General features: G+C 47.0%; 1 protein-coding gene across 1 annotated transcript; it reads right to left on the reverse strand.

Annotated features, from left to right (window-relative positions):
• Positions 1-399: 399 nt before the first annotated feature.
• Positions 400-24,700, reverse strand: LOC122543812 (mammalian ependymin-related protein 1-like). Its single transcript, XM_043682602.2, has 7 exons — positions 24,650-24,700; positions 19,791-19,889; positions 14,476-14,510; positions 11,358-11,495; positions 9,294-9,474; positions 6,068-6,155; positions 400-552 (listed from the first exon to the last, which is right to left on the reverse strand). The coding sequence occupies exons 2-7, from the start codon at positions 19,864-19,866 to the stop codon at positions 474-476; spliced, it is 597 nt and encodes a 198-aa protein (XP_043538537.1). The 5' UTR covers positions 19,867-19,889; positions 24,650-24,700; the 3' UTR covers positions 400-473.
• Between the last annotated feature and the right edge of the window lie 2,585 nt (positions 24,701-27,285).

Genomic DNA, 27,285 nt, shown 5'->3' on the forward strand with positions numbered 1-27,285 from the left:
CCTAGTCTTGAAATCCCCCATCCGAGGGAAAAGACACCGGCCACTCACCTTGTCTCTGCCCCTAATGATTTTATCAGCCTCTATGAAGGTCACCTCCTCCGATCCGGTGAGAAAAGTCCCACCCTATCCAGCCTCCCCTTAATTCAAGTCCTCTGACTCCCAGCAGCGTTTTCAAAACCTGAATGTTTGTGACGCTTCCGGCTAAATTTCCAGCGTGCGGTTGCAGTTAGGTGTGACAATGCATCCATAGAGTCTACCACCATTTAGTAATGCTAGCTAGCCTTATCTCAAAGTCTGTATTTGTCCTGCATTAGTGATGGGGAAGTCAGGGAGCAGAACTCTGCATGACCTCCGGCCATTTGACTGGCAAAGTTTCCTACCTCAATAAACAGAGCGAGCAAGGGTACAGTTGTTCTTTATTTCAGATTGTCAGATTAATCTTACAATTGTACCGGATCTGAGAACAAATATTCTCAATTGTTCAGTTTAAGGCACTTAGGAGGAGGGATAAATACATTGGGATCACTGATTCCTGTGGTTAAGTCATAGAACCTAGAAATTTAAATAAAAACAAAATGAGTACAGGCTTGTTCAGTGTTAAGAACAATGTCTAACCATAGGATTAATTGATATTTAGCAAGGTGTGTACAGGGTGGAGATTTTTCTTCTGAACTTTCAATTTGTAGAGTTACTTTGGGCTTGGTAAGGAGGCTGGATGACGGTTTGTTTATTAGAGTCATAGAATCCCTACAGTGTGGAAACAGGCCCTTCGGCCCAACAAGTTCACACTTACCCTCCGAGGAGTAACCCACCCAGACCCATTCGTCTCCAGTTATCCCTGACTAATGCGCACACCCTACACATTCCTGAACACTATGGGACAATTTAGCACGGCCAATCCACCCTAACCTACACATCCCTGGGCACTATGGGACAATTTAGCACGGCCAATCCACCCTAACCTGCACATCCCTGGGCACTATGGGACAATTTAGCACGGCCAATCCACCCTAACCTACACATCCCTGGGCACTATGGGACAATTTAGCACAGCCAATCCACCCTAACCTGCACATCCCTGGGCACTGTGGGACAATTTAGCACGGCCAATCCACCCTAACCTGCACATCTTTGGATCGCGGGATGAAACTAGAGCACCTGGAGGAAACCCACAGGGAGAATGTGCAAACTCCACACAGACACTTCAAGTCCACGTGGAGATTGGGGAAGGGGGTAGGGATTAGCACTTCAGTGCATGAAAGAAAAAAAGGTAGAGAGGACCAAAACTAGGTTGTCTCCAAGCAACAGAGGCACAGTGACGCAGTCAGAATAATTCAAAGTGGGGTATGTGAGAGAGCGTAGGCTAATACAGTATGTCTGCCTCTCTGACAAGAAACCAGGCAAAAACTGTTGGAAATGGAGTTCACAGGAACCCACACGTGGTACTGAAGTTTGGTTTGCAGTTTGTCTTGGGGAGAGGTACCAGCCGAAGGAATATAGCTCCGAGTGAATGCACATGAATTTGCCAAAAGGAAGCCTGTTCCAGTGGAGCCAGCCTCAGCAGTAAACCTTAGCGTGTGAATAGCAGCGACTCTTCACTGACGTTTGGGTTTTGCTCAGGGCCTTGCCGGGATTAAAATAGTGAATCTTCCTGAAAGCAAAAGGCATCTTCATCAACGCATTTCATCCTGCACTGATCGGGACAATTTGCAAGAATTCCAATAGAAGGGAAAACCAACGTGTTGTCCTGTATGAAAGAAGAATGCTAATGGGTTGCCAGGTGGGCTCTAATTGGTCGTGACAGTGCCATGCAGCAGGGGATGATGATTGACAGTTAACTGACAGATTTGTTCAGATTGGATGGTTCCCCCCTTTGTTGGTATTCTTGCAAATTGTCACTGCTCATCCCTAATCACTCCCCACTACAAGGTGATAGTGAGCTGCCTTCTTGAACTGCTGCAGTCCTGCAGGGGCACCCACAGTGCTGTGAGGGAGGGAGTGCCAGCATTTTGACCCAGTGACAGGGAAGGTACAAGTGATCTAGTTCCCAAGTCAGGATGGCGTGCAGCTCAGTGGGAAATGGTACCTGCTGCCCTTGTCCATTGATGGGGTAGAGGGTGTCGGTTTGAAAGGTGCTGTCCAAGGAGTGTGCTGTGGTCCACTGTGGATGGTACACACTGCTGTGACTGTGTCAGTGGTGAAGGAAGTGAATGAAGGTGGTCCATGGGGTGTCAACCAAGTGGGCTGGTTTGTCCTTGGTTGTAAGGACTAGAAGGTGATGTACAGAGGTAAGGAGGGATGTCAGAGCTAGAGGAGGTCAGAGAGATAAGGAGAGGTGTGTAGTGGCCGGAGTTTGTATAGAGGTAGGGAGCGATGTCAGGACTGGAGGAGGTGACACAGAGACAGGAAGGGATGTCAGGGCTGGAGAAAGTGACAGAGAGATTGGAGGGGTGTCGGGACTTGAGGAGGTGACAGAGAAGGGGAGGGGTGTGTAAATGCTCAAGGATGTTACAGAGATAGGGAGGGGTGTATTGGGGCTGGAGAAGGTTAAGAGATAGGGCGGGGTGTACAAGGACTGGAAGGGGGTTTACAGAGATAGGCAGGGGAGTGTAGGGGCTGGAAGGGGGTTACAGAGATAGGGAGGGTGTGTAGGGGCTGGAGGAGGTGACAGAGATAGGGAGAAGTGTACCTGCTGGAGGGGGGTTACAGAGATAGGGAGGGGTATGGGGCTGGAGGAGATGGCAGAAATAGAGAGGGGATGTAGGGACTGGAGAAGGTGACAGAGATAGGAAGGGGGTGTAGGGGCTGGAGGGGGTGATAGAGATAGGAAGGGGTGTAGGGTCTGGAAGAGGTGACAGAGAAAGGGAGGTGGTGTAGGGGCTGGAGGAGGTGACAGAGATAGGAAGGGGGTGTAGGGGCTGGAGGGGATTACAGAGATAGGGAGGGGGTGTAGGGGCTGGAGGGGGTTACAGAGATAGGGAGGGGGTGTAGGGGCTGGAGGGGGTTACAGAGATAGGGAGGGGTGTAGGGGCTGGATGGGGTTACAGAGATAGGGAGGGCTAGTGAGGTTGGAGGAGGTGACAGAGATTGGAAGGGGGTGTAGGGGCTGTCACACATTATGGAGGAACACTGACTTACTCAGAAGCAACAGCCTTCACTATCTCCCCGAGTTGTGCACTCAGGACTTGCAGCGCGGACCTGTGGCCTCTGTTGTACAAGTGAGGTCCGTGGAGGGAAATCAGGTTGGGGGATCATTTATCATACATCTCCCTCAGCTCCTCTCCTGTTGATTTTAGACCCAGTGCCCCCTACAACACAAGGGAATGAGAACAAGGGATATTCCTCTCCATCTGTGGCGAGTCCAGGCTGCGTTTTGAATGATCTCCTGTGTTCTCAGGGTCTGTGTATTGCACAAGACAGCTGTTTGAGAATGGAAGGCTCCAGGCCCCATCCCCATTTGCAGGGACCAGTGTGTGTCCCTGAGCAGGGAATCTCACTGCAGCACACCTTCCCAGCCCAGAAATGGTACCCATGCTCCCTCTGGTGACGCAGGTAGGTCATAACAGCAGCCAGTGCCAGACATGGGAAAGCAGTGGCTCAAGGTCAGAAAGGTCGAGTCTCCCTCCTGACCCTCAAGCTGACTCGTGTGGTGCTGCTGCTGGAGTGCTGCACTGTCACAGGCACCTTGAGACAGACTCCCAGGTAGATGGGAGAAGCTCCTCAGTACTGGTGCTGTGGGGGTGGGCTTGTGGGTTGCCCTCAGTTTGACTGTCTGGGTGGCAGTTTGCACATTCTCCATGTGTCCACGTGGGTTTCCTCTCATCGTCCATAGTTGTGCAGGTTAAGGTAGATTGGCCATGCTAAGCGTCCAGGGACGTGCAGGTTGTGGGGGTGGGGTGGGGGTTTAGCCATGGTAAACGCAGGGTTACAGGGATGGGGGAAATGGTATGCTCATTGGAGGGTCATTGCAAATTCAATAGGCCGACTGCAGAGATTCCCTACAAGTCCTGATGAAGGGTCCCGAACCAAAATGTCGACTTTCCTGCTCCTCCAATGCTGTGCCCTTCCTGCTCCACATTTTATCGTCTTCTCTACAAGTCCAAATGTTTTGTGCTCGGAGTGGTTCCATGGGGGTTGGTGTGTGCAGGAAGGTCATGCCTGTCCCTTTGTTTAAGGGACCAAATATGTGAGGGATAGGCCGTATAATTATCGATCACTCGGTCTGACCTCAGTAGCGGGCAAATTACTTTTCAAAAAAATCAATTGAGAGAAACAGTCACTTAGAAAGGCATTGATTAATCCAGGATAGTCAGCATTGTTTGGCTAAGGGAAGGTTGTATCATGCTACTTTAATTTGCTGAGGATGTAACACGGGGGATTGGGGAGGGTAGTGCAGTGAATGCGGGTTTGAATCAGCTCCCTTCAGACAAGGCCCCAAGTGGCAGACAGGGGAATGGGACGAGATGGATCCAAAGTAACTCGGCATCAGGAAATGAAGGATAAAGGATGATGGATGAAAGTGGTTTCTAGTGGTGTTCCACAGGGGCTCACAGAGTTGGGTCCCCATGCTGTCTGCTCAAAGTATTAATGATTTAGGCTTAAATGTGGGAGGCACAATTAGGAAATATGCAGATTGTCCGGGTCGAGAGTGTGGTGCTGACTGATAACAAAGAGGATGGGTGTCGATTGCAGGAAGATGGTTTGATTGCGTTGGTGGTGGTGGGGTGTGTGTGACAAATCTGAAAGTTCTGGGTTGGGGAAGAAAAAACAGAGCAAAGGAAACTCAGCAAGCAAGGAGGGTATTGACAGGGTAGAGGAGGGGAGACACCTTGGACATTACACCCACAAGTCCCTGAAGGTGGAACGTTGTGGAGATAAGGAATTAAAGAAAGTATTTGGGATGCCTTCTGTCACTGGTTCTGAATGCAAGGGTAGGGATGCAATGCTGGTGCTGTACCAGACACTAGTAAGGCCACAGCTAAAGGTTTCTGTACAGTTCTGGTCCCCACATTACAGGACGTACAGGGGAAATTTACAAGAATGTTTGCAGGGTTTGTAAAGTGCAGCGATGCAGAAAGATTGGATAGTTTAGGGTTGTTTCCTCTTAGAACAGAGGAGGCTGAAGGCTGGCTTAATCAAGCTGTACAAAATAATGAAGGGATTGGGGAGAGCGGACAGATCTGTTCCTTTAGTGTCGGGAGTGTGGTGCTGGAAAAGCATACGAGGTCAGGCAGCAACTGAGGTGCAGGAGAGTCAACGTTTCTGGCAAAAGCCATTCCTGATGAAGGGCTTTTGCCAGAAATGTTGACTCTCCTGCTCCTCGGATGCTGCCTGACCTGCTGTGCTTTTCCAGCACCACACTCTCGACTCTGAGCTCCAGCATCTGCGGTCGTCCTCACTTCTGTCTATTCCTCGTGGTCAACTTCCAAAGGGGTACAGATTTAAGGTTACTCGCAGAAGGATTAGAGGGGACGAAAGGGATAATCTTTTCACCCAGAGACTGGTGGGTGTCTGAAATTCTCTGTCCAGTTCAGTGTTTGCGACAGGAAACCCCTTCACTCATTTAAAATGAAGCCGGGTCTGCTCCTGAAGAGCTGGAACCTGCAGGGTTACAGACCCCCGGCTGCTGCTCAATGGGATTTGAGCAGGCGGCTAGTTTCCTCGGCACAGACACGAGGGGCTGAATGGCCTCTTTCTGCGCTGTAACTTTTCAGTGGTTGTAGAGTGCCGTGTTTGCATTTGAAGGGCAGCAGTGGTTCTGGTATCTCTGGGCTGAGGGAGCTGGGGACGGGTGAGGGGAGGGAAACAGAGCTAACTCCACACATTTACCCCCCCACCCTTCTCCCCCCCAGCTGATATCTCAGTGTGTTCATGTGCTGCTGTGGGAGGAGAGAGCCAGGTTCAGTGGCCATAGTTTGGCCTACCCAGTCACCAACCCCAGGACATTTCGCCATGCAGCCCAGCGAGTGACAGGCGTGGGAACAGAGAGGATTGGAGGGGGTGAGATGCTGGGGGAGGGAATGAATGAATAAAAGGACAAAGGCAGAGAGAACGTCAAGCTACTCACATCTCAGTGACCCAGCCAGTCTCCTTGGTGTAAATGACCTCAGATACGGGCAGACAGCCGACCTCCGTGAACGTCGCCATGTAGTGCACTGGGTGGGGGAGAAAAAAAACACACATTGGTAAAGACAGGGTTATGTCAACTGCCCAGTTCTGAAAAAGGTTCACCTGACGCAAAACATTAACTCTGGTTTCTCTCCACAGATGCTGCCAGACCTGCTGAGCTTCTCCAGAAATATCTGTTTTTGTCTCCATTTGGACAGAGGTTGACTGATTTGATTGCATCACGTGCAGACTGTTCCATCATGGAGGGTGGGGGGGGGGGAAGCATGAGAAGAATCGCTTGAATTTATAACTACATGGGGGTCAGTGGAGTTACCATTTCAGAAAGCCCAGGGGAGGTGGTGGACCGCATTGCATCGAGAGTCTACCAACACACACAGTTCGTGACCTGTTGAACTCCGTGAGGTGGGTTCTTGTAGGCTGCACCATGGGGTCGGGGCTGGCCAGCTGAATTGGCTGGACAGCTGGTTGGAATGATGCCAACACCATGGGTTCAATTCCCACACTGGCTGAGGTTACCATGATGGGCTCTTCTCAACCTTTCCCCTCATCTGAAATGTGGTGACCTCACGCTAATCCACCACCAACCATCTCTCACTAATGAGAGAGCAGGCCTTTGCTCTGATAACACTTTAATGACTTGACCCACAAAGTGCCACTAGGTACATGCCTTCCCGGATGAAGAGTTGTACTATGCAGGCACTAGCTCCCATGTTGGTTTGTAGCTTTTAATTTGTCGTCTTCTGAAATTGACCTTTTGCTTGGTTAGCTCTGTACTTTGCCGATGGGTTTCTATTCATGCACCTTGGTACCAGCTTGAGGGTCACCTGTGGTTTGTTTTGGGTCTGGCTCAGGCTTTGGAATCAGATTTCCTCACCAGGAGAGCCCGCTGTCCCTTGGTGCCACCTGCATATCAGAAAAGCTTGGGGCACGTTTGGGTAGGTGGGACAGACCACAACGTTAACAGATGCTGGTGGTTTGGTGCACTTGCTGACTGTTGTAATAATTTTGGCTGCAATGCTGGTTGGTTTGCCACCTTGACTTGACACTTGGATTCATCCTCAAGCAATTCAATGTTCTGGCCCTTGCACGTGCCCACAAGGTCCTTCCTAAAGGAGTGAAACAGATGTAGAGATGGTGACCAGTTCGAGGAACCTCTCAAGACAGTTCCTCTTTGGGAAGGTCATAATCACCCTTGGCTGTGGAACTGACCAATGGGCTCCTGGGGTTGGTGTCTACTAATCCTAAAGATCATTCTTCTCTCGAGTTGGGCTTCAAGCGCAACTCCAATCTTTTCTGGATCACCTACCACTCGATCTGTAATATCGATCTGCCTGTTGTTCAAACAGTTATAATTCAGTGAAGATTCATGTTTTCACTGGACACCCGCTCCAGGTTTTAAGCGGATTTTCTTCTGGAGGAGCTTTGGAACTATACTTTTCGGATCATTTGGCCGTCTTTTATTTTTAAAGAGTCTCAAGCCTCTTATATTGAGAGGGCAAGCAAACGCTTCGATGAAGAGCTAACAGTTCTGACGAAGAGTCATCTAGACTTGGCACGCTACCTTGCTTCGTCTCCATGGATGCTGCCTGACCGGCTGTGATCTCCAGCTTTTTTTATTTTCAGCACAGATTCCAGCATCTGCTGTAATTTGCTCTGCCAGCCTCTTATGCTTGTTCCTTTTAAAGAGAGAAAGAGTACCATCTGTGCTTCAGTACAGGTTGGTAACTCTTTGGTTCAGCTAAATGGACAATTAGAGTGGAGCTGAAAAAGCACAGCAGGTCAGGCAGCATCCGAGGAGCAGGAAAATCGACATTTTGAATCAGGAATCCTGATGAAGAGCTTTTGCCCGAAACGTCGATCTTCCTGCTCCTCGGTTGCTGCCTGACCTGCTGTGCTTTTCCAGCACCACTCTAATCTTGACTCTGATCTCCAGCATCTGCAGTCTTCACTTTCGGCTGAATGGATAATTAGCTTTTTAAGTAAGGCACTCCTAGAAATTTCTTCTATTTTGAAATAACAGTCTAATGTTTGAAAACATGTTGTCTTGATGATTAGTGTCCTGTCTACAAATCTGTACAGATGACTGTCCTCTCAAAAACCGATACTGAAGAGCGACAAATAGTTGCAGTGTCTGAATTCCCTATTGTCCAAGGTTGTTGTCTGGTTGCCCTTCAATTAGTTTTCCAAATATCTAACAGCAAAATTGCGGAGGCTTCTGAAGACAACCATGTTAACCTCAGGGACAGCTAGTCTCCAAAAGGGTACTTTATCTGATGTGGTAAGGTTCATGTTAACATCATAAGAAACTGGGCATTGATAGGGTGTCATTGAGAAATAGACATTTAGAACAACTGATTCCTGATGAAGGGCATTTGCCCAAAACATCGATTTCCCTGCTCCTTGGATGCTGCCTGACCTGCTGTGCTTTTCCAGAACCACTCTAATCTTGACTCTAATCTCAGTACCCACTTCTACCTATTAGATGTAGACACTACATTCTTCATGTGCAGTTAAGGTTACAAAGAGCAACATGCTTTCAGCAGCATGTCATGCCTCAAGGGATCCTGGGATAAGAAAGAGTATGAGATCTCTGCACCCTCAGTTATGGTACACTGACAATATCATCGGCATATCTCTTTAAGGTAGACTGACCTGTTGATCATGAGACATAACATCAGATCTTTCAAGAAAGATTGTAAATGTCTGTACACAAAGGACAGGCCCTTAGCAATCTTGGAAAATAAAAAAGGGCAGTTGATGTTGAGTCAATCATAGATGTCAAGGCCAGGATGACAGGGCAGCCATTGTTTCATGGAATGGTGGAAGGTGATGAAGGGGCTAAATGATCTCCTTTTCAGAGGATCCTTTGGCATGCAGACCAGAGGAGGTTCAAACCTGGTTGTCAGGCCAACAGGATGGTATCCTTCAACATTCTGACAGGGGATGAGGGGGAAGAAATGATCATTAAGGAGGATTTCACAGCTCTCACCTGGAATCTGATTGAAGGGGGAGGCCAGCACTTAACTGGCACACCGTGCTCTCCAAAGAAAGGGTCCCGTTCAGCTCGGGAGCTCAAGGGGCTTTCTTGTAATGAGAGAGCGCGCGCGCGAGAGAGAGATAAGCAGGAAGGAGGAGGTTAAATAGGAATCCACCCACGCTCTTACCAGTGTTAATTTCGCCACTCCAAACATTGGCCAGTATCCCCTCTCTTGGAGCAGAGGAGCCTCCGATGTAGATCTGAGAAACAAATGTTGCATTGCGGGGAATTGCAATGGGCAGGAATGGAACACGGAGAGGAGTCTTCACACATGTATTATTTTGGGGGTAGAATTGGAACATAATGTTCTGCAAGTAGAGGAGAGAAACAGAGAGGAGTTACACAAGGGAACTTTACAATGCCACTCAGTTTGACAGATCAGAACCTCTGGCCAACTGCCCACCACCCCAGTGGGAAGGGCTAGACCTCGCTCTTCCATCCATTGAGTTATTCTGTGCTCAATACTGCTGTTGTAAAGTGTGTTAATTCATTAATTTTACTTCTTAAATTAATTCATTGAAGATTAAATCGATGATTGACCAAGCAGTTTCTCTGTTCTAACTCCAATGGTGCAATGTTGTAGACAGTAGAGTGACAGTGCCACCTAGCAGCTATACCATGCAACTATCGTGACACAATTGTTTACATAGGGGACTCCTTTAACAATGATTTACAGAGCTATTTCAATCTGACATACAGAATAGAATCCCTACAATGCGGAAACAGGCACTTGGCCCAACAAGTCAACACTGACCCTCCCAGACCCATTCCCCTACCCTATTGCTCTACATTTACCCCTGACTAATACAACTGACCTACACGTCCCTGAACACTGTGACAATTCAACACGGCCAATCCACCTAACCTGCACCTATTTGGACTGTGAGAGGAAATCGGAGCACCCGGAGGAAATCCACGCAGACACGGGGAGAATGTGCAAATTCCACATGGACAGTCGCCCGAGGGTGGAATCAAACCCGGGACCCTGGTACTGGGAGGCAGCAGTGCTAACCACTGAGGCACTGTGCATCGGGAGTAAACTTTACAGATGGAAAATGATTTGTTTTTTTAAGAACAGTAGAAGAATCAAGCGTTACTCAGAAGGAGAGGAGAGAAAAGGAAGGTAAGGTAAGGCAAGAAGACGGGATATAATTGAAATAAAGTTCTGACTTTGTGGTTCTTGACTCTTGCCATTAATTTCTGATGCACTGAACCGGTCACCTCAATGATTTTAAAGAACCCATTTCAATGCATGTAGACAAACAAAATCTCCAACATCTCACAAAGACCAAATCTGAAATTAAATCGGAAAGCAGGTTTCCTCACAGCCTTCAAACATCACTGAATACAGATCAAGCTCAATGTGATACATCTTTCAACACTTCACAGTCCGAGTCCCAAACAATAATAGCAATGTGACTTGCTCACAGTGTACAGGGAGCTTTACTCTATATCTAACTCTGTGCTGTCCCTGTCCTGCGTGTGTTTGATGAGGGACATTGTGCAGGGAACTTTACCCACTATCTAACCCAGTGCTATCCCTGTCCTGGGTGTATTTGATGGGGGAACAGTGTAGAGAGAGCTTTACTCTGTATCTCACCCTGTGCTGTACTTGTCCTGGGAGTATTTGATGGGGAACAGTGTAGAGGGAGCTTTACTCTGTATCTAACCCCGTGCTGTCCCTGTCCTGGGAGTGTTTGATGGGGGACGGTGTAAAGGGAGCTTTACTCTGTATCTCACCCTGTGCTGTACTTGTCCTGGGAGTGTTTGATGGGGAACAGTGTAGTGGGAATTTCACTCTGTATCTAACCCAATGTTGTCCCTGTCCCTGGGAGTGTATGATGGCGGGGGGACAGTGTAGAGGGAGCTTTACTCTGGATCTAACCCTGTGCTGTCCCTGTCCCTGCCCTGGGAATGTTTGATGGGGGGACAGTGTGGAGAGAGCTTTACTCTGTATCTAACCCTGTGCTGTCCCTGTCCTGGGGAGTGTTTGATGGGGGACAGTGTAGAGGTGATGTGGAGCTTGGTGTTTGAAGTCTGAATGGAAGATATCCCAGTATTTCTATCCCTCACCGTGAAACAATGATACGGAATGCTGCTGCATGTAGTGGGAGCCGCTTAAGGCTCCTTGTCAGGATGATGGGAGGGGCGTTACCTCATCAATCAGAAGCCTCTTGGTCTGTAAACTCACCTCTTTGTACAGGAGGAAATTGTACACAGAGATCTTAACGCCTTTGTCCATCATCAGCACACTTTTGGTGCATATCCTCTTTTGTATCCCGTCAAAGGCGAACTTGGACCACATCTCAAAGTGTTTGCTTGGGTCGAACTATAAAATAAAACTGAGAAGGATGAGACCAGCACTGGAAAACGTTATACCCGTGAGAAAAAGTCTACAGCAGCTGTTTTTTTGGATGGGGGAGGGGGGAAAGATAAGGCTCTTTTCTCTTCGAGAGGGATAGAGATCTCTCAAATGATGAGGTGGTGGTAATTGATCGTTACAGTCCCTAAGGCATCGGTGCAGTCATTGGTAAAGGAGGAAGTCAACACCAACAGGAGGGGGAAAGGAAATAGCAGGAAAGGCTGATAAAACGAGAAAATGGAGACAGCATCCAATTCTCTCTCTTTAAGAGCCAGCAATGATTGCTCCTGGGAAGGTGGTGGGGAGCTGGCTTTTTGAACCACAGTGCTCCATATGGTGTAAGGCCAAGCTGCAGTGCTGTTTGGGAGGGAGCTCAAGGATTCGGACCCAGTGACAGTGAAGGAACAGCAACATGGTGCGTGGCTCAGAGGGGAACCTGCAGGGAGTGGTGTTCCCACATGTCCTTCTCCTGGGTTCACAAGGTTCTGTCTAAGGAGCCTTGGTGAGTGTCTGCAGTGCACCTTGTGGATAGTACACACTGCTGCTACTGAGTGTCGGTGGTGAAGGGAGTGGGTATTTGCGGATGGGGTGCCAATCAGATGGGCTGCTGCATCCTGGATGGTGTCGAGCTTCTTGAGTGTTGTTGGAGCTGTCCCCATCTAGGGGCAAGTGGGGATTATTCCATCACACTCCTGACTTATGCCCTGTAAGTGGTGGATAGGCTTTGGGGGGGGGGGGGGGGGGGAGGGGGGGGAAGAGGGGTGAGTTTCTCGATGCAGGATTCCCAGCCTCTAACCTGCTCTTGCAGCCGCTGTGTTTATATGGCTGGCCCAGTTCAGTTTCTGATCATTGGTACCACCCTAAGACATTAATTGTGAGGTAGGTGTAAAGGTAAAGTTGTCATAGGCTTATCAACCTTGCCCCTCAACCAAGGCATGGTGATCTTTAGGTTTAACCACAACCAGTTATCTCTCTCTCCCTCGAGAGAGAGAGAGAGAGAGAGAGCGTGAGTGTAGCATGATGGTTCACTAGGACTATGCAATTAAAAAAATGGGGATTCAGCAATGTTAATGCCTTTGAACATCGAGGACGATGGTGTGGCGCTTTCCTATCGGAAATAATGATTGCCTGGCACTTGCATGGCATGTGCGCTGCTTGTTAGATGGAAATGCAAACCTATACACTCGAACATGGGGACTGCTTCAGTCTCTGAGGAGTCGAACAAGCAGCAAGTATCATAAGGTCAGAAGTGGTGATGGAGGGAAGGTCATTGACGAAGCAGTTGGAGATGGGTGGGCCCAGGACACTACCCCTGAGGAACTCACACAGAGATGTCCTGGAGCCAAGATGACAGGCCGAAGACAATTGTTTTGGTTTGATTATTCCAAAATACACACGTTATCAATTTTATAAGATCCACTTCTGCTTGTCATATATACGACCGATTCGGATGAGAATTTAGGAGGCATGGTTAGTAATTTTGTGGATGACACCAAAATTGGTGCCACCGCTAACATTACAAAGGGATCTTCATCAATTGGATCATGGGCTGGGGTGTGGAAAATGAAGTTTTATTTAGATAAACGTGAGGTTGTGCATTTTGGTAAAACAAACAAGGGCAGGACTTTTACAATTAAAACCATTATACAATTAATGGTAAGGCCCTGGGTAGTGTTGCAGAACAGAGGGACCTCGGGTTTCAGATACATAATTCTTTGAAGTTTGGGTCTCAGGTAGGCAGGGTGGTTAAGAAGGCGTTTTGTATATTTCTCTTCACTGCTCAGACCTTTGAGTGCAGGAGTTGGGATGTCATGTTGAGGTTGTACAGGACTTTGGTGAGACCTCTTCTGGAATACTGTGTCCAGTTCTGGTCGCCCTGTTATCGGAAGGATATTACTAAACTGTAAAGGGTTCAGAAAAGATTTACTTGCCAGGACTGGAGGGTTTGAATTATAAGGATAGGCTGGGACTTTTTCACTGGAGCTTAGGAGGTTAAGAGGGGACCTTATCGTGGTTTATAAAATCACGAGGGGCATAGATAACTTGAATAGCAAGGGTTTTTTCCTTCAGGTGGGAGAGTTCAAATCTGGGGGGCTCAGTTTTAAAAGACTTAAAAGGGACCTGAAGGGCAACTTTTTCACAGAGAGTGGTTTGTGTGTGGAATGAACTGCCAAAGGAAATGGTGGATGCAGCTACAGTTACATTTAAAAGAAATGTCAATAAGTGCATGAATAGGAAAGATTTGGGGTTATAGGCCAGGAGCAGGCAGGAGGGACCAGTTTGGAATGGGAACATGGTTGGCATGGATTAGTTGGACCGAAGAGTCTGTTTCCTTGCTGGTTGTGGTTACAGAGTCACAGAATCATAAAGTTCTGATAACCATCTTCTTATGTGCCAGGTATGACTCTGTACAACTCTAGCAAAGCCCTCCCTACTTCAATATCTCTTATGGACTTCCTACATCTGATAAGGCCAGAGCCCTGATCCAAACACACAATGCTCCACGTAGGGGAGTCTTGCTACAAAGAGAGTCACCCTGTTGACACGTTTTGTCTTGCACTCAGCAGGACCGGATGGCAAAACATTCAAAATCTACAAGGGGAACAACAATGTAAACTGCACAATAGGCTGCTGTTTGGTGGGCAAGTGACTCTGCTTAGTCACGGTGTTGCTGCAGAGAACGTACCCAATGACCAATCATCAACCCCACACGGGTTTAGGTTCAAAGGCGCCAGGAAAGAGTGGTCATTCCATGTTTTTGTTGAATTGATCAAGGTGCACTGGTTGGACATGTCCTTTGCGGAGGAGAGGGGTCCTGCATGTAAACACACTTGGCTTCAGGCAGGCATGGGCACACAGACATTATGATTCAATGCCCCTCCTCAAAACTCTGGGGGGGGAGGGGGGCGGAATCAGAGACACCAAACATTATGATCCTGATACTCACGGTGACCATTTGACCTTCCAGAAGCTTGGGTCCATCTGCAACATACAAAGTAAAGGAAAAGCTCTGTTATAGGCAGCACAGGTCTATTCGAGTGGATCATTGTACACGTTTACCATTCTCCACTGTCAAGCCACTAGATTTTCAGAAACAGAGACCATTCAGCCCAAGTAGACTCTGCCAGAAATTATATTCCACTTGGGTTTCCTCCATTCTAATGGGCTCTGCCCACATTGGTTCCCAGATCCCCTTATCCCTCTGTCACATATGAAACCTCTCTTTAAATGCATTGACGTGATCTGCTCTCATGTCACTCATGTGTGCAATTTCCACATCATTGTCAAGAAATTATTAAGTTCTGTATTTGAGCTATTAGTTTCTATTTTACATTTATGTGCACTAGTTCTTTACACAGACAAAGGAAAACTCCTGCCTACCCCTTATCAACCACCTTATCAAGTTGCATCACTATTTTTATTGCTTGTGACAACGCTGTGGCTTTAAGAATTGTGTTTTGTCCTGGTTTTATTTAAGAGAGAGATTGTGGGAATAGGTGTCAAGATTTAAAAGGGATCTGAAGGGCAACTTTTTCACAGAGGGTGGTTAGTGTGTGGAATGAACTGCCAAAGGAAATGGTGGATGCAGGTACAGTTACAACATTTAAAAGATATTTGAATAAGTGCATGAATAGGAAAGAATTGGAGGGATATAGGCCAGGAGCAGGCAGGAGGGACCAGTTTGGAATGGGAACATGGTTGGCGTAGATTAGTTGGACCGAAGAGTCTGTTCCCTTGCTGTCTGACTCTATGGTTCTGTGACTCTATAACCACAGCCATCTTCCTATGTGCCAGGTATGACTCTGTACAACTCTAGCAAATCCTCCCTACTTCAATATTTCTTATGGATCTTCTGCATCTGATAAGGCAAGAGCCTTGATCCAAACTCCACGTAGGGGAGTCTTGCTACAAAGAGAGTCACCCTGTTGAAACGTTTTGTCAATAGGAGTCTTGGAACAACAGTCTATGAGAAAATAAATATCCTGTGAAGCCTTGGTTGTTTTTTTTAAAAAGAAAGCTGGAACAATAGAAGCAGCCTGAATGGGTGTGGTCCAGCTTCCATCCACAGAACCTGGAATGTTTAGTTTTTAGTTTTCAGCAGCAGTTGCCGTTGGGGGATTGAAGCGGAAGATATTTTTTCCCTCTCTCGATTGCAGTCAAAAGCTGGGCTGCTCGATTGCATGTGAGACAAAATCTGTTTTCTGATTTTGCCTTTTGCCAAGGGCGTGTTTTTGGATGCTACTGTATTGGAACAGTCAATTAGTAATAGTTACTGTTTCCATTATTCTGTTAAGTTTTCCAATAGAGTTAAATTATTCCAACTTCCTTTCTCTTTTGTTGTATTTTAACTATCGTGTTTGAATAAATTGTGTTTTGCTTAACTTCGAGTAGTTTGACCAATCGAATTGCATCTGGAACACAGCATTTATTTTTATAAAAAGAAACAAAATTAGAGTCTAAGCTACCTTCTTAATATTTTGAGGGGGTGTGACCTGGTCCAAAACATATTATAGAAATTGGTTTTTGTTATTTTAACCTTGTTAAGTCCAGATATCTATTATGTGTACTAGGTAAAAATAATGACTGCAGATGCTGGAAACCAGAGTTTAGATTAGAGTGGTGCTGGAAAAGCACAGCAGTTCAGGCAGCATCTGAGGAGCAGTAAAATCGATGTTTCGGGCAAAAGCCCTTCATCAGGAATACAGGCAGAGAGCCTGAAGGGCCCACCCTCCTCTCACTTATCTCTCCACCCTTCAGGCTCTCTGCCTGTATTCCTGATGAAGAGCTTTTGTCCGAAACGTCGATTTTACTGCTCCTTGGATGCTTCCTGAACTGCTGTGCTTTTCCAGTACCACTCTAATCTAGACTCTATTATACGTACATCTTGCATCTGAGAGTTCACTTTTAAGAATTCCAATGTCCCATGTGTATACAATGTTATGACTCTGCCTGGCAAGCTGGATAGACAGTAACCCGTTAGCTTGCTGTAACGTCTGCTTCATAACTGTGTCAAACAAACTACCCGAGGTGTTAATCGATACTTAGACCTCTTTCATTAACATGACTGTACCATCTCCTTCAACCTGCACCGTACCCGCACCAAGGTCAAGAGAATTTTCCTGACACTCCGTACACAAAGTGGAACCTAGCACTCTAAAATTATCCAAAACTGGGATATAACTGAAACATTACTTCTTTCCTGTTCTTCATTGGATAAAAGCCATCATTCCACCTTTTAAATTATTTTTTGTGCTTGTCTACCATCTCATGGTTAAAATGCCACATATCCAAAATTCTTTCATATTTCCACATCTCGTTGGCGAAAAATAAAGTTTCCCAATTCACCCTCCTTGGCTTTGAAATGTCCGGCTTCTCACTTTCTTCACACTGAATTCCATCCACTGCACTTACACCATCAATCCCCCATGTCCTTTCACAACTATCTACTTAGCTGTGATTATCAGGTGGAAAAGTTTCCATCTGAGATCACATGCTATCCTGTCTTGGAACAATATCACATAAACGACAAGTCTCTCTCTCTCCCCAACCCCAATCTTGGCCAAGAGAGAGTGTTCCACACATTCAACACTCAGAAAATTCCTCCTAATCTCTGTTCTAAACGGGAGACCGTGCACAGAGTCAAACAGCATGGAAACAGATCCTTGGGTCCAACCAGTCCATGACGAACATGATCCCAAAACTAAACTAGTCCCACCTGCCTGCTCCTGGCCCATATCCTCTCCAAACCTTTCCTATTTCTGTACATAGCCAAGTGTCTTTCAAAAGTTGTAATTGTACCCACATCCACCACTTCCTCAGGAAGGCCATTCCACACACGAACCTCATGTCTTTAAATCTCTCTCCTTAAAAATGTGTCCCACTACTTGAAATTCTCCCATCCTAGGGAAAGGACACTTGCCATTCAATTTATCCCTATTCCCCTGATTATTTTATAAACTTTTATAAAGGTCACTTCTCAACTTGCTACGCTCCAGTGAAAAACAAGTCCTAGCCTTTCTTTGTAACTCAAACCCTCCAAACCCGGCAACATCCTGGTAAATCTCTTCTGAACTCTCTCCAGCTTAATAACATTCCTCTCACACTTTTAAGCCATGTGCCTTTGTCCTATACTCTCCCACAAGGGGCAACACTATTCCATCAAGTGATCCCTCTGTCTTCTTTCACCTAGACTACTTGAATCTATATGGGAAAGGTGTGTCAGGAGACATATGTCAAAGTGGGATTCAATATCTTTATGGCAGAGGTAGATACATTCTGGATTACCATGGAATTGAATTAGCTTTATTGTCACATCTCCTCATAGTGAAAAGTTGACAAGTTGCCATACTTACGGTGCCATCTTTGGTACAAGGTACCTAGGTACGGATGGTTCAGTTGGAAAATAAAGAAATAAAAAGTCCAGTATTGTCCTCTGAGGGGGATGAAAGATTAATCGGGAATATGCAGGAATTTGGAGTGGAGATAGAGGTTAAAATCAGAATAGCTATGATGTTATTAAATAGCAGAGGAGCTCAAAGGGACCAAGTGACCGACTGTTATTCATAGCGGGGGAGGGGGAGGTCATTTATTCCCATCCACATTAGCACTTTGTAAAGTTCCGCTAATCAGCGCCTCATTATGCACTTCGCAAGAGGTCACAAAATGTTTTGGGTGTGGTGTGGTGTGGGTGTATATATAGACAAAAGATGTATTTATAGATAAAACTGAGTTCATGTGATCTCCTGGAATCTTTCCATTGCCTAAGAGGGCGGGAGAGGAAGATTCCAGTGCAACTTTCTCTTAGTGAGCCTGTGGGTTTCTCCTCTAATTTTCTTAAGCTCTCCCAGGCAAATCGGAGACAAGTCTGGAGTAGGAAGGACATAAGAGAGGGAGGGAGGATAGGTTTTGTAGCGATGTACAGACTGTTGAGGTGAGAGAAAGATCGGGTACACCTGAGGGCTCTTTACCTGTTACTCATTATCCTTCAGAAAAGTTCGTTAAAACCTGGCCCCCAAGTGGACGATCCAAACGAGTTGTCTGAAGAAACCCCACAGGGGCCGGTGTCCCGTCACCCTTTATTTACAAGTGTATAGTCCTTGACACTGGTCTGGCTCCCTTAGAACCATCTCTCAATGAACAAACCTCCGACACTCCTGTCTGTCAGCCAGGGCTCCCAGATTGGAACGGGTTATCAGGGAACTCGTTCTACGAGGCTCACTCGGCTGACCTAATTCCAATTGCTAGTGTTCATAATGGGCTCCCATTTGGCTAAACGTGGAGCAATTATTTCCCCTGGAACTTCCAAAAACAAGGGCATTGAATTGATGACGTCCCACTCCCATATTAAGGAGCCTGGTCGTGCAGTAGGCAATAATCCTGCCTCTGGGCTGGATGTGTTGGGTTTGAGTGCCAGGCTAGGTCATTGGCTACAGATGGAGAGTTTTGACCAAACAGGCCTGTAAATCATCCCAGCATGCTTAGCAACAGGCAACAGGACTGGGATAGTCTCCCAGTCAGTCCGCCTGGAGATAGTTATGACAAACTGCCACAGTATTTCACTTGTAAGACCATCATTCATAAACTTTGTAAAAGCACATCACAACCTTAATGCTACAGCAGGCACTGTAAAGTCCACTTGTGCATGTTTCGCTTTGAGATGTCTCAATATGATTTTACATCATGATCTTTGAGAGTAAATGCAAAATACTGCAGGTGCTGGAAACTGAATATGGAGAAACTCAGCAGCATCCTTGGAGAGAAAGAGACAGAGAGGGGAGGGAGAGAGAGAGAGAGAGAGAGGAGAACAGAGATAAAGCTCTGAAGAGTCATGCTAGGCTAGAAACACTAACTGGGTCTCACTCCACAGATGCTGCCTGCTCAGTTTCTCCAGCTTTCTGAGGAGCTGCGCACATGAACAGCATTGAAATCGTATCGAGGGACCTCAGCGTGGAACTTGGTGCACGGAGAGAAGTTTGTCCCCACTGTGTACTCCATTGGAAATGGTTTGCTCGGGTTGCACGTCGGACATAGAGCGTGTGTTGCGAATGTGCATCGCAGTCGTAAAGAAGCATTGGCCAATCCAATGGCAGCCCATGGGCCACAAGTGGACTTTTTGGAATATTCGGGAAATGAGAACCAAAAGAACAGCCAGAAAGAAAGACCCAGTTATTCGGGTGTCCCAGTTGTAAGATGCATGGTTTCCCCTCTCTATCCTATCGCCTTGGAATCCAAGGCAGTGTAGTTTAAGAAAAAGGTACTCACAACAAGGTTGAGGCTGGTTTTTGGCAGTCACCAGGAAGAATGAGGAGCAGATAGCCAGGGCAGCTAGCAGCTTCATGGGATCTGAATTTCGGTCACTCCCTACAGATACAAAAATGAAACAAAGGCATTTCTTACTCATGTGGGAGAGTATTCACATGCATTGAGGCAATGAAAGGGTCTGATAACTGAACAGACTCGTTAAACCTCAGCAGGAAGACCTCAGAGAATGCTCCTTTCCCCAGTGTCTTGGCAGCAGCTGTCCCAGGCTTTACTGCATCCCTCAGCGCGTAGTCCTGGACCTCGGAATGCACCGGTCTGCAGCACCCGGTCGAGATCAACTCTTTACACTGTAAGACCCACAAGTGTTGGGCCATACCAAAGAGCATCTTTCACCGAGTCGATGATCCTCCAAACTCTGTCGATGATTGTCTTGGTGTGCGTCCTAGAGAACAGACTGTAGAGCACAGAGTCCCATATCACGTGAACCTCGACAAAAATCATATTATCTTTCTCCAGACCTTCGTTGCAAAGGAATATTCCAGGAGGTTCGACAGTCTGTACCACCATCAACCCGCACCCTCCACCACCACACCCTCACCGACCCGCACCCTCCACCACCACACCCACCACCCCCACACACACCCACCCCCACCAACCCTCACACCCACCACCCTCCATCCCCTTACACCTACTAGCACCACCCTGCATCTCCCCACACCCTCCCAATCATACCCACCACCTTGCACCCCCTCACACCCACTGCCTCGCACCCACCATCCCGAACCCCAAACTGCACTCCCCCAACACACCCACCACCCTGCAACCCCCCCACAACACCAACCCTCCTACCACCCCCACTCCCCCGAACCCCCACCACCCCAACCCTCCCACAACACCCCTCCACTCCCCCCACCACTCCAATCCACTACACCCAATCACCCCACCCCCACCCTCCCAAACCATCTTCCCAGCCAATCAGCTGCTTCATGAAGGATCTGACAGGCACCATCAACCAAGCTACGTCTTGGTGCTTGGTAGAAAGTTCTGGTGATGAGACGTTTTGCCGAATGAGTTTGACAGTCTGCTCAGGAAACCGTGCGACAGGATCTACCCTCCCCTCGCCCCCCAGGGTATCGAGGACACTACGTGCTGACCACTTCCTGATGGACTTGTGGTCAAAGATAGTTTTCTTTTTTGCAAATTTTTCCACAAAGGACTAGGTAATACGGAATGGTCCAACCACTTGGAGCTTTCTGCCATGCCAAGGCCAGTCCCAGCAACACCGGGGACAGGTAGAACCTGGGACAGGTAGAACCTGGGACGGCATGATGGCCCAGTGGTTAGCACTGTTACCTCCCAACACCAGAGACCCCGGTTCGATTCCAGCTGCGGTGACTGTCTGTGGGGAGCTGGCACATTCTCCCCGTGTCTGCGTGGATTTCCTCCCACAGTTCAAAGATGTGCAGTTTAGGGTGAATTGGTCATACTAAGTTGTCCATCTCTTCAGGGATGTGTAGGTTAGCGGGTAGATTTAGGGTAAGGGAATGTGTCTGGGTGGGATGCTCTGAGGGTCGGTGTGGACTTGTTGGGCCAAAGGGCCGGTTTCCACACTGAAGGGATTCTATAATGATCTCTATGAACCTCGGTACATTGTGACACTTGGTGTTCATGCCCTGAGATGACACGCAACAGGACTACTTCAGTATCTGTGAATGCACATTAAGATTTTGTTTATGAATAAAGTACATTTTTACACAGATGAAGTTCGGACATTTAAGCCGAACGCCATAGGGCACGAGCAGGAGGAGACAGGAGGGGAAGTGAAGGTTGACATGCAGGAGGCTGGAAGAACACAGCAAGCCAGGAAGTGAAGAAGACAACATTTCAGGTGTAACCCTTCTTCAGGGCTGGAGGTGGGTATGAGGGGAGCTGCAGATAAAGATGGGGTGGGGAGAGGAGTGGGGTGGTAGGATGGGGATAGGTGAACACAAGTAGAGAGTACGGCCTGGTTGGTCGATGGGAGGAATGAATCCGGTCGAGAGCTGGAAGGATAGGTCAATTAGAGGGATGGAAGGGAGGGGGAGCAGCTGGGAAAGGAGGTAGGGGAATGGGAAGGGAAGTTATTTGCAATTGGAGAACTCAGTGTTGAGTCCTCCAGGCTGTAGTCTGTTCCTCCAATTTCCTCACAGATGAGGTGCTGTTCCTCCAATTTGCGGTCTGATTCGCTGTGGCAATGGAGGTGGTAGAGGATGGTCACGTCGGTAAGGGAGTGGGAAGGGGAATTAAAATTGGGTAGTGCCTGGGATGTAGAGAAGACCACATTGGGAGCACCGCTTACAGTAAACTAGATTGGAGGAGAGGCAGGTGAAACTGTGTTTGGGGCCCTGGATGGAGGCGATGGGGTGGTGTGCCAACAGGTTTGAGTGGTGGAAACATCTATCGGAACATTAATTGGAGAACTAAGCACCTCCTGCAGTGTTCAGACAGAGCAGCCTTCTGAGCGGGATCTCCAAGCAGATATCCTTCAGACCAAGGAATGGGAAACGCTGAAAATCTCGGATAAATTCTGTTGTGACAGAGTTGCGGCTTCAGGGACTTGGATAGACTCAAAATAAACAAACATCCTGAGGTGCTGTGCAGGAGTGTTATAAAAATTTGGCATTGGACCACAAAAGGAGACGTAATTTGTGGCGAGTCACTCACCGCTATTCCTAAAACTGGTCCACCATCGACAAGGAACAGTGTTGGAATACTCCCCACTTACTTGGGCAAGGCAGCTCCAATGCCACTCCAAAAGATCGACACTATCCAGGACAAAGCAGCCCCCCCCCCTGCAACTCTCCCACCGGCTTCAACATTCACTTCCCCCACCACCGATGTACAGTGCCTTCTAAAATCCCTGGACTCTATCACGTGGGCAGCAGATAGGTGGGAACATCACAGCTGCAGTGCCCCTCCAAGCCACACATCTGAATCAGAATGGTTTTGCCACTCCTTTGCTGTCGCTGGGTCAAAATCCTGCAACTCCCTCCCCAACAGCACCATGAGTGTCCCTTCACCCCACAGATTGCAGTGGGGAGTTCAAGTGGCTCCCCACCAGCTTCTCCAAGGGCAGTTAGGGATAGGCAGTAAATGCTGGCCTTTGATACCCACATCCTCCGAATGAAAAGTAAAACCGAAAAGGGGCTGAGTCGAAGAGGTTGGTTATAAGCAGCAGTGTGAAAGAGAGGGGGGTACATTAAGGGGTTAACCTCAGAAGCCAAGGCCAGATTAGAATGTGATAATTAAAGAGGTTTTGTGATTAACATAACTGGAGGCTCCACTCCCCTGGAGCCTATTACAGCCTTGATTCTAACCGTTCCTTCCAACACACCCATGCTAAAGATAATTCCGTCAACTTTTGTTGGTTGGAACAGTCTGGGAGTTTCAGTAATAAAACAAAAATATGGTTCAATACACTCTCTGACTGGGTCAAAGGTTCTCCACACAAAGCAGGAACAGTTCTGCTTCTGCGAGGATCACTGATCTAAACCACAGCAACAGAGGGAGACCACATACTGGCAGAGATGCAGGACAGTCATGGTCAGAGTCAGAGATGTACAGCACTTTGGTTAACTCGTCCATGCCGACCAGATATCTTAACCTAAATCTAGTCCCATTTGCCACCACCTGGCCCGTATCCCTTTAAACCTTTCCTATTCATATATCCATCCAGACACCTTTTAAATGTTGCAATTGCACCAGCCTCCACTACTTCCTCTGGCAGCTTGTTCCACACACTTACTACCGTCTGTGAAAAAGTTGCCCCTTCAGTCCCTTTTATATATCTTTCCCTTCTTACACTAAACCCTCAAGTTCTGGAGTCCCCCACCCGAGGGAAAAGACCTTGTCTATTTACCATATTCATGCTCCTTCAATGATTTTATAAACCTCAGATCACCCCTCAGCATTCGATGCAAAACTTGCAAACTTGAACCACTGTCCTTCAGGCACCGGATTGCTCCAATACTCTGCTGCCAAAGTCCACCGTCCTCTAAAGGTTTCAAATTCTCCCAGCATTGCTAAATCAGTCAAAACCCAGTCAGTCAACACCACCCACATCACCCTGTACTTGAGAACGTATTGGCTCCCCAGCCAGCAATTTCTTGATTTTAACTCATCCTACTTTGTAAAACCCACTCATTCCCCAGCATTTCTGCAATCTCCCCCAGCCCCATGAGGCTCAACACACCATGAACCTACGGATCGGACCACAGGCATTCTGCTTCCCCCGTGCAGTGTTAGGATACCCGCAGGGCTGACAGTGAAGGAGTTACAGATCTTGAACCCAGGTACAGGGGAAGAATGGCAGACACTTTTAAAAGAGTTTGATGCAGGCTCGGTGGGGATCATGATCTTAACTGGCTCAGTGTCAAATGCTGTTTCTTGCCAACTAAATGCCTCAAGACATTTTACCATGTTAAAGATGGCACATAAAGGCAAGTTGAAACTTTATTGCTGGAACAGCACAGCAGGTCAGGCAGCATCCCGGGAACAGGAGATTCGACGTTTCGGGCACAGGCCCTTCTTCAGGAAATTCTTCAGGCCATTCCTGAAGAAGGGCCTGTGCCCGAAACGTCGAATCTCCTGTTCCCTGGATGCTGCCTGACCTGCTGTGCTGTTCCAGCAATAAAGTTTCAACTTTGGTCTCCAGCATCTGCAGACCTCACTTTCTCCATAAAGGCAAGTTATTGACTGCACAAATCTCAGTATTCAAACCAAACATTCCTCGTTAACAATCATTTTGACAACAGACTGCGACGTAGCCTGCTGTTCATGATCTGCAAGTTTTCTAAAGCACTCTTACCCCCTACACTCACCTGTGATGAGAACAACTCGATGGCGTTGAGAGGTCACAAAATCCTGCTCAAAGTGTGACACTTTTATACTTCCTTATCATGGGACCAGATTGTCACATGACATTATAGTTATGCAATCGGATACAAAGGCAACCAATTAACTGATGTATTAACCTCAAAAGGCAGTGTGATATCAGGTTTGCGCTGTCACCTCACCCATGATTATTGAATGAGTCTGGTTTTTGAAGGGCAGGTGGGGAAGAAGGGAGGTTGCTCAAGACTGGGAGAAACTGCTAAATGCTCAATCTCAGCAACTTTGCCTTTATTAAATATTTACTGAATAATGTGTATCAAACTTAAACATTGGAGTTAGCCTGCGATATCACTTTAGATTATGTAAACACCGTGGAAATCGGTTTTAACTGGGTTCTATACACTTCAGCTTCCAAGGGAGGGCATTTTTCACTTCAGCAGCAAATTTTGATAATTTGAAAAATTGAGTTTCTTATTAATGCAGTCTAGCCAAACTTTTTTTGACCCCAGTATCCTCAATAGCAGATATCCACTATTTTACATTATACCCTATCCCACTGAACAACTGCTGTCAGATATTTCTATCTGAATGGCTGCCATGTATTTTGGGAGGTGGTGTTGGGGAAATCAGGAGAAAAAAAAAGTGTACTGAACAACCTGGGCAGGGAATATTTTGTCAGATAACATTGTTCAGATAATGGATAGTTTTTATTTTAAAAACCAAGACCTTGAGATCTCAATCAGATAATCTGAAATTCAGACAATTGAGGTTTTACGGTAGTTCACATGTGGACTCCCATTGTGACCAAACGGGGGCACATTTGTGCACATGAACATGCACTGCTGGGATTCACTACAAGCAGGGATCCCAACTCCAGATAAATATCATAGGGAATCGGCAAGAATACCAGAGTGCTCCTAAACCCAGCTGGATCACAAACGTGATGGGCCAAATAGTCTTCCACTTGTACATCTTGTGACCTGTGAATATTGTTGAGGGAAGGAAATCTGAGCCCTTTTCACAGACTGGCCTACATGTGACACCACATACACAGCAATGTGGTGGACTTTGAACTGCCCTCTGAAATTAGGGATTAGGGGTTCGCAAGCAGTGGCCCTGCCAGCAACATGCACATCAGAATCATATGTACAGCACAGAAACAGACCCTTTGGTCCAACATGCCTATGCTGACCAGATATCCCAATCTAATCTAGTCTCATTTTCCAGCATTGAGTCCATGCCCATCTAAACCCTTCCTATTCATATACCCATCCAGGTGCCTTTTAAATGCTGTTGTACCAGCCTCCCCTACTTCCTCTGACAGCTCATTCCATGCATGCACAATGATTCCCATATTCCTGCAAATCTCAAGTGTTTATACAATTCCCTTCGAAAGCAGAATAGAGGAGCACAGTAGCCCATTCAGCCCTTCAAGTCTGATCCACTAAAACACGTGGACCTGATGGGCTGCATGGCCTTACGTCCACTAGTGTGTTAAGATCTTATGATCATGACTGATCCTGATGTGGAGGTTCTCATGTTAGGACTGGCATGGACAAGGTCAGAAGTCACACGACACCAGGTTATAGACAGAGGTTGAACAGGCTGGCCCCAACCCCAGAGCATGGGAGGCTGAGCGGTGACCTTTAGATGTTTATAAAATCAGGAGACCCTTGATAGGGTGAATAGCAGAGGCATTTTTCCCTCAGGGTAGGGGAGCCCAAAACTGGAAGGCATAGGTTTAAGGGAAAGATTTGAAAAGGACTGGGGATACCTTTTCAGAGGCTGATGTGTGGATGGAATGAGCTGCCAGAGGTAGTGGTGGAAGCTCGTGCAATTACAGTACTTAAATGGCATCCAGATTGGTATTTGAATATGAAGGGTTTAAGAGGGCTATTGGGCAGAATGTTCGCAAATGGGACTAGATTAATTTAGGATATCTGGCGAGAATGGCTGAGTTAGACCAAGGGATCTGTTTCCATGCTGTACAACTAACAGTATTTATTATACTGTAACAAGTGTCATTTAGATTAGGACTCAAGATCATTCAAAATAGTAATGGGGTAAATAACTTACCTTCTCAAGCCTGCTCCACCATTCAATTGGATCAGTCCTCATACCTACTTTTCCTACATTTCCCATAACCCTCAATTCCCCAGCTGATTAAGAATCTCTCAGCCTTGAAATATTAGGACTGCCCCCACAGCTGGGGCCAGGAGTCCCAACAACTCAACAAGAAATTCTTCCTCATCTCAGTTACTTGGTGTCCCTTTATTCTGAGACAATGCCGTTCAGAGACCATAAGGGGGAAATATTCTCTCAGCAGTCACCCTGTCAAGCCCCTTAAGAATCTCATGTTTCAAGGAGATCACCTCACTGAAGTTTAGAAAAATGAGTAGTGTCCCAATCTGTTTAGACTTGGAGAGGCATTTGGCCTTTGTAAATTGAACAATGTCCCCACTATCTTCCCCAGTGACTCAAAAGCTTGTTTCTCAACTTGAAGCCTTAGGAATATAAACCACAGCTCAAGATAGAGATTCTACAATTTTAAACAAGGTAACAGTTTTGATCACCCTACTTGGATCACCATTCGATAGAGGCAATAATGCCAGACACAGACATG

Source organism: Chiloscyllium plagiosum, unplaced genomic scaffold (assembly GCF_037043375.1).
Source record: "Chiloscyllium plagiosum isolate Xiang-an unplaced genomic scaffold, Cpla_swu_hap1 HiC_scaffold_46, whole genome shotgun sequence".
Lineage (NCBI taxonomy): Eukaryota > Metazoa > Chordata > Chondrichthyes > Orectolobiformes > Hemiscylliidae > Chiloscyllium > Chiloscyllium plagiosum.

What these genes read in the sequence shown, in the direction of transcription:
- LOC122543812 (XM_043682602.2), bottom strand. Translation starts at nt 19,866, where the DNA reads ATGAAGCTGCTAGCTGCCCTGGCTATCTGCTCCTCATTCTTCCTGGTG. An exon ending in AAACCAGCCTCAACCTTGTT is followed by an intron (nt 14,511 to 19,790) that starts GTGAGTACCTTT and finishes TGTATGTTGCAG; the next exon opens with ATGGACCCAAGCTTCTGGAA. An exon ending in ACTGGCTGGGTCACTGAGAT is followed by an intron (nt 553 to 6,067) that starts GTGAGTAGCTTG and finishes TTAAATTTCTAG; the next exon opens with GTTCTATGACTTAACCACAG.